General features: G+C 26.8%; 1 protein-coding gene across 1 annotated transcript in view; it reads right to left on the bottom strand.

Moving 5' to 3' along the window:
- Positions 1–3,484: 3,484 nt before the first annotated feature.
- The window catches only part of nemy (no extended memory), a 255,502-nt gene continuing 250,549 nt past the window's right edge, over positions 3,485–8,437 (bottom strand). The window contains exon 6 of the mRNA XM_067050277.1: positions 3,485–7,781. Within this exon, the coding sequence (XP_066906378.1) occupies positions 7,775–7,781 (7 nt within the window). The 3' untranslated portion in view covers positions 3,485–7,774. The remainder of the gene's footprint in view (positions 7,782–8,437) is intronic.

Genomic DNA, 8,437 nt, shown 5'->3' with positions numbered 1-8,437 from the left:
CCCCCCCCCCCCGACAAACTTCTCCAATCATTAATCTACGGTCAACTATCTACACCTCATTATAAACTTTATTTTATTTTATATTCCTCTTTGGTATATTAATGTAAATTTAGTTAATAAGGTTAAGCATTTAAGTTAAGGTTAAGTAAACCTGTAAGTTTTGTTTGTTTTATTAATTTCTAAGAATTCTTTTTTTGTTTTTTCATTCTGTATACATATATTTCATCTTATTATTAAACTTTTGTACATATAGTTCTGCTATTCTTTCTTATACATATACACTGCTTTCTACTTGTTAATTTACTTTTCTTTTTAATTTTTTTACTGAATATTACAATAATTCCACAGGTGGGTAGATATCACCCCTAGGTTTTCTGTTATCTACATGTAAAGGTATTCGCCAGTGGTCATAATTTGATAATCGTTTATATAGGGGTATATTGAAGTCATCGTTTCAGGGTTTTCGTTATTTCCAATGGAAAAAAATAATGTGACGCCTAAGGAGCAATTTATTCTTAATTGTTTTTTTGTTTTTTTCTCTTTTTTTTTCCTATTGCGATTTTATATATATATTTTTTACTTTAACTCACACCCTTCTCCACTTAGTATGGACAAATATACATGATAAATAAATAACTAAAAATAAATCAAAATTTTGCGATTATAAATTCTTTTGACCGCTCATGGACCATCTTGCTTTTAAATACAAAATTTTAACATTTGATTAGTTTCTAAAAATTTAAATAAAACTTTCAAAATAAATAAAGTTGGATCACTGGAAAAGAGTAATATGGAATGTTGAGTGTGGAAAATAGAGATTAAACTTGACCCAAGAAAAAATAAATAAATAAAACAACATTTGCAACAGTTAGTTGTAATAGCTTAGTTATGAAGTATAAGATGGGCGTGTAAGGTTGTAGGGCCTGGTAACGAGCGGATCCCTAAAATGTTAATAAACACTGAATTTACGGGTAAACGTACAGGGGATAGAACGAAACATAGATGGAAGGATTGTGTTAAAACTGATTTAGTAAAATTGGGTTAGGAAGGGCATCACTGGAAGGATGTATGTAGAGAGCGTTTTGTGGTATCGGCATCGAACCTTTGGGTTTGTTAGGCCTTTATTATTATTATTATTATTAATAGCTTAGTTATGGTGATAATACTGTATTGTAATATTCCTGATTTATTAAAACAACTATGAGAAATTTTAACTGCTTTTATTATTTTCAGATCTAAAATATACCTTGAATGACTAAAAGGTATAATGAATTTGTTAAATATTAAATAGATATGAGAATTTATTGACTCTTATCTCAGGGAGGGTTTTCTAGACAATCACATCACAAAGATACTTAAATAAATTAATGGCTACTTTTACTAATATAATTAAATCTTAGGTAGAGCAAACTAACCAATTATATGATCTTTGATGGCTGTTGATTCTGATGTCTTCTTTCTAGATATCTACCACTGGCCATAATCAAAGGATGGTTAGTAATATCTGCTTCCAGGAGATCTATCCCGCCATCCTGGCCAACAAGTATTTCAAATATCGATGTAAACATCGATTGTAGTACAACGGTTTTGAATTTTTGTCCATGATTTTCTTTATGTAGATTTTTCCTTAATATTCATTTTCCTCATCTATTTTTACTTAAATTTACTGCAAATACAATTATGATAAGAAATTAACTAAAGTTGAAAATATTTGAATCTGTTCAACATAGTAGTGATTCTACCGATTTCAAAATGGCGCCGCCCTCTTTCACCGATGTTTTCCACTCCATATTTGACTTAACGAAATTGGCTATGTTGCTTTTTGGTACAAAAAACCAATGAACAATATTGAACGTTGATACATAAAATAAAACATAACTAAAACCATTCATACATAAAAACAACTTTTCATCAATAAAGAGGATATTATAGGTTTCTTTGTTCCCTCTGCCAAGTAACAACCAATATATTTCACTGATTGTAAAATAAAGTACAGCTCTCTAATATTTTTAAAAATGTATAGTAAAATTTAACAGGATGGAATTAATCAAAAAACTATCAATGAATGTAAATTGTAATTTTAATTCTGCAGATATGAGGAAAATTAATTGGACTCAAAGGAGAAATAAATTGTTAGGGAAAGAATTCAAAACTCCATATTTGTATCTCAAATTGATTTTTTATAAATTTAGGCTTTAATTTTTAATTTATGAGTCCAGATAACAGAAAAATAAAAATTAAAAAAATCTTTTTTTCTGATTAACTAAATGGTTTTTTTTTTGGTTTTTTTAAAAATATTTATTTATGTATTTAGAACTATCTTCAGATTGTATACCACCAGGAAATGAGATACATAATTATAACAATATTATGAGTGACATGATAGAGACTAGTACATCTAGTACTTGTTGGGAATATTCATTGTAGCCTTATCTTGTACCAGTCTGTTGGAATCGTAGTAAATTTTGTCATGAAATGTTTTAACATGGTCTTCCACATTAGGTATGTGTAAGTCTGTGTGCAGTGTTCTGTTACTGAGAAATCTGATGCAGTGTTCTGTTACTGAGAAATCTGATGCAGTATTTTTTATTGAAATATTTGAATAGAAATAATACTAAAAATTATAAACTATATCTCTGTTGCAGTTCAACAGTGTACCATTTAAAAAATGATTATTTTGAAATATGTATGTAATTTAAGCAATAAGATCTATGAAGTTCAAAACTTTAACTTCTCAAAATATTTTTTACTAAGATTTTATGATGCATGTCTTATTATGATTCTATGTTTTACTGTATAGATCTTACATAGCTAAGATTATGTACTTATATCAAAATAACCATTTTTTTAGATGTTACACTGTAGAACTGGAACAGTGATGTCTAGTTCAGAGCATAACTAACTTTTTTTTTTTAAAAGCTCCTATTTGAAATAAAGTTTTGTGTTTAACAGTGTCTGTGTAGTGGAGTTTTGTTTTTATCTGAAACGTTGTTACATTTTAAAACATGAATGTAGTGAATGAGTATTGATTTTTTTGGATCAATTTTGAGTTAATCTGAGTGATATTTAATGGCATTGAGGCATACCGCTAGTAGGAGTTAATGATCTTAAAAACTAGGTCTAAATCTTTGACTATTTACAATATTTACAGATTGTTTAAGTGGCTATAATGCTGCCTGTTAGCAACCCCAATGGTGGGGGCGTTGGTTGCAACGTCTGGAATAGAGGGTTGGGCTGATATTTCAACGAGTCCAGGAATTTAATATGCCTCCTCCCGATGAAGTCCGGGACTGTTGGGACATCCAATAATTTGTGAAGAGTTAGCGGTTTCTCCTTCTCCTATACTATAGTCCGTACAATCTTAAGATTACTAACTAGATGCTCTGTTAGTAAATATTTAAAACTATGGGATAAGCATGTATGTTTTTGTTTTTTTATTTATGACCGTGAATCTTTCAGGTTAATATAAATCAGAAGACATTAGTGTTTCCTATAAAACTTTATTTCTTATTAAAGGAGTAAAACATAATTTTTTTTTGTTACTGTGTTTTGTTACAGGAACATGGGGTAGGGAGAATAAAAAGATATTTTCTTTGTAAAAGAATTTTTTTTATGGCTTTATGGAATTGATCAATTCAATTCCTTCATCAGGCAACAAAAAGTGATGAAAAGAGAGGAACATTGCGATGCTTCTTTTCTCTTTTTTAGGTCACTCAGTTGCCAGAAAATCTCAACCATTTGAGTAATCTCAACCAAAATTCTTTCATAAAACTATATCTTGTTATTCTCCTTATAATAAAAATACTAAAAACAACAAAAAAAAAACATAAATTTCTAAACATATTTTAACTTTTATTAAACAATGGTATGTATGTAGAACATGTATTTATATATATGTAATAATATATCAATATAAACAAAAACAGCTAGTTTGCTGCTTTACAACAATTAAATAAACTATTTCAAATAAATTTCCCTTTTATATAACTATTTACAAAAAACAATCTCGATTATGATAGTATTTAAACTTGACAAATAAATTCTTAATAACACCTTACATTACAACATATATAGCATAACATTTAGTTTTTATATTTATATATATATATATATATTTGTTTATGTTTATTAACTAATAATCAAATATAAAAACATTGGCCTTTGAAAGTATTATTCACACATTACTGGAAAGGACAGTAATTATATGTATATCACATGCATAATTGAAAATATTTAATTTTATAATATCGAACCTTTATAAGAAAGGCTTAAATTTCTATTCTTTTTTTTTTTCATTCTAACATTAATTTACTATCAAGTAGCTTTGGTAGAGGATCTATAAAATGAATACAATTTTAAAAACATTCGAACGAAAAAAGTATTTAATGTGATCGAACAAATCATTGTATACTTGAATAGGAAATCAGCATAATGATAAACATTTGGGGCAATAATAAATAGTCGAAATTGCAAATGAATAAGTGAAATGTAAATATTCAAAATTGTTAATAAAATTAATAATTTACAGCTATAGGATTTTTTTTATATAAGCAGAATATATATCGCTACTTTGCTTTAATAGTGTCACAATTAAAAGAAAATTGTAGTTTCACCATAGAGAGCAGCACTTTTCACCAAAGAACAGATGTGTCAGTATTAAACTGTACTCAATCTTTCTTGAACAATGGCATATGATTAGTTGTTTCATAATTTTCAAGAGGTTGTTTTCTTCAATAGTGATTCAATTTGATTTACAAAAAGTTACAAGCAGTTTTTTTCATAAACAGTAACATATTTTTACTTGAACTAGTTCTGAACTTAATGATTTTCGAGTTGAAGTGCTATGCACAAAGTAGGTGAGATTGATAGTTTTGTGCTAAGATTCATAGAAAATAATAATTTACAATGAAAATAAAACTTGGTTAATTCGAAGATGTTTTTTTCTTAAAATCGGCTCATCTTGAAAAAATTGGAGCTGGCGCGGTACATTTATTTAATATATTTAGTTCTAACAGACAGAAACAAAAAACTAGGAAAATAAGGAATAAAGTTTGTTATCAATAATTTAATAAATTGTGTATTTAAAATGTTTATATTCTTTTCAAATATAAGAAGATGGTCAGGGTTGCGGTCAAAAAAAGAGCAAATAGTTTAAAACTATTTTAAATGTCTGACGTTTCGACCCACTTTGCAGGGCTTCATCAGGGCTAAAAAGATACAAAAAAGAAAACAGAATATTACAACAACAAGATACAATAATGTAATATTCTTAGTTTTCTTTTTTTTGTATCTTTTTAGCCCTGAAGAAGCCCTGCAAAGTGGGGGAAAACGTCGGACATTAAAATAATTTTAAACTATTTTTTTTTTTTTTTACCACAACCCTGACCATCTTGTTATATTTAAATAATTACGGTCAACTATATATACATATATATTATATTCTTTTCCTATAAAATTAGCTTTATGTAAGATATGCCACAATTCAAGCGAAGCAGCGTTATATGTATGGTAATAAAACTTTTTATACTTACAAGATTCCAACTTATTGTTTAAGTATCTTTAATATATTTTTTTTCTCAATAAGTTACAATAAAATAATAGGTTAAATTTAATAAACAAAAATGAATCAAGCATGTCTTGTAACTACCGATATTTGATGTTTTGTTTTTTTCTAATTCTAAATTGATCCTAAAGTCTCAGGCTGAAAAGACTAAATTTATTCGAAATGCTCAAAGACGCCTATCTAAATACTGAGAGAAATTTCTTCTTAGTGAAATAATTTGCTTAATACTTTGAATTTTTTTTTTTTAATAATTTGACGAGTAAATAATTTAGAACTAATGTGCTTTTGTTATATTTTTACAAATTCTTTTGCTTAAGCAACTATTTTTTTCCCTAACTGAAGCAGTCTTGTAAAGTTAACCCTTAAAATTTAATTAAATTTTCTATTCGATACAGAAACGTTTCTATTTACAAAATTTCCAAAGAATAAAACTTGAATTTCATTCTTCTATTTTATAAAAAAGGGTCATAGTAGTTTCTAACTTACACCAGTCCAATTTGAAAATAAATTATAATTTTAAAAGAAATTTTAAATACAGTCTTCAAATACATTTTTTTCAACACAATTAGAAGTTTATTGAAGGTGTCTTTAGTAACGGATATATTTTTTATAATTTTCATCTATTTGATCTCACATTTTGTATATTTGATTTGTTAGTATTATCTATTTTTAATACGATTAAAGTTCAAAATTAAAAGGTCTGATCAATGACAGTCATTACTTCATTTAAAAAGAATTAAATATTTAAATAATTCTAATTATTTTTGAGATGTAGTCATGACCGAAGTAAGAAAGTATTACGAACATTTGTGATTAAAATAGTCTTCTTTTAGGATCAGTTTACTTATATCAATTTAGCGATAACGTTAAAAGTGGATATAATGTGAGTGGACTATGGAAAAAATTTACTTATTGATAAACTATTTAAAATACTTCTCTTGATGAAATTTCACAATACAAACAACCTACTGTTTCCTTTGTTTTTTATTTTTGTTTAATTCAGTTCTTTACCAAAAATTAAGATTTATCTGGCATTTAGCGTTGTCAGTTACTATTACAAAATTTGATTAAAACAAAACAAAACGACTATTCTATCCTCCCCAAAGTTATTAGATATTTAAGAAGATATGGTCCAATTATATTTATCCAAATACTTTCACGCTTCTAATTTTCTAAACACACATCTTATTTTTTTTTTTTTTTTTATTTCCTTACAACTTGAGTATCAAAACACTTTTCTAACTGATAAGACAGTATATACTTCATATCAACACCTACTATGTATACTTAGATTATAAGTTGTTTTTAGTATACAAGATCCACTACGTACATTTTTTTTTTTTTAAACTTAAAAAATTTGATAAATTTTTTTTTTAATATTCTAAGCCTCTAAAACATAATAAATAGTAAGTAAACATACAAAATTTTATTACAATTAAATGAATTTTGCTATGCCTGTAATATACAAAGTTCTAGTCTTCTTTGTTTGTGTTAAAGAGGGTTTAAAAATAAAAAGTTTTTATATTATTTGGCATTGCTTTTAATACTTCTTTCATTTATTTTTGAAAAAAAAACAAGTATTTCAGTCAAGGAGCTCCCACAAAAGAAAAACAAAATTAAAGCTAATCTGACTATACAACAAAACCATTAAATTTGTTGTTTGAACCATAGCCACAGCCATTACTAGTGAAAAGAAAAATATTTCGATTAGTTTTATAATTTATGTAAAAATAAAAAACAAATAAAAAGTATTTAAACTTGATTCTCTAGGATTGTTAATAAATTTTGCTTATTAAATGCATATTATGACTGAAGTTAATTGCTTATAAGTTGAAGCCTATAAACAACTGCTATTTCTCACCCTCTTAGAAAAAATGTCTCAGAGAGTGAGTAATTTTTTTTTGCCTTAGCTTTGTGAGATATTTTCTGTGATTTGTTAGTGGCTCTGTTATTAAACTATTTTGTTGTGAGCAATTTAAAAGTCTCAGCCAACAGCTGCTTTGAGCGCAGACCAGTCTTTGAGGGAATCCTAGTCTTTTAGAGAGTTGTTGAAAGAGTTGCTGCACAAATGTAATCACAAGATTCTGTTGGCGGTGAACTAGAGCTGTGTCGCTGGAAGTGACTCTCGTACATCTTGTGTTGTTTGGTCTCATAAGGTGGTCTGTGTTAGAATCGGGCCGGTGGGGCTTCTCCCATCGGCTCAACCTTTCCCTATAACCTGTAATATAGAAAGAATCATGAGCTATTCTTTTGTTATACATTTTAACCTAGAAAGATCCTAGAAATGAAATTTTAGTAAAGAAAAGTTATTTTCTCTGACCACACCTCCAACCATCTTACCCTCAAATATATTGTCCACAGTCAACTATATTTTCATCATTATTACTATTAATATTATATATTTTTTAATATCTTCATTTTCTTTCAGTTAATATAACTTCAATGTATGTCTTGTTACTTATGGTTACATGTGACTGTTTTTCTATTTCACAATTTCATTTCCTTTATCTCCAAAATTAAAATTTTTATTATTAATCTTTTTGAGTATACAATAAATTAAAATATTTCACATAGAGTTCATTTTAAATGGAATCAGTTATAAATGAATTAAAGTGATAAAAACAACAGTACCAGAAAAAATATAAATTTTGGTAAAGCTATATATTTATAATTGTAAAAAAATCAACAATAACATTTATATACAATTTATATATATATATTGTAATATGCTCTTTTTGAGTAAATAATATATTTTGATGTATAAAGGGTTATTAATATGTTTTATTTTATATATAATTTTAATATTGTTATTTGTTATTTTAAATTATAAAGCAAGCTAACCAGTTTTCTTTGTCTAAAAGAAATACGTTGTAT

Source organism: Halyomorpha halys, unplaced genomic scaffold (genome assembly GCF_000696795.3).
Source record: "Halyomorpha halys isolate HHAL.00 unplaced genomic scaffold, Hhal_1.1 Scaffold60.1, whole genome shotgun sequence".
Classification (NCBI taxonomy): domain Eukaryota; kingdom Metazoa; phylum Arthropoda; class Insecta; order Hemiptera; family Pentatomidae; genus Halyomorpha; species Halyomorpha halys.
The sequence above is the reverse complement of the archived record's forward strand: the minus strand, read 5'-3'. Positions and strand labels throughout refer to the sequence as shown.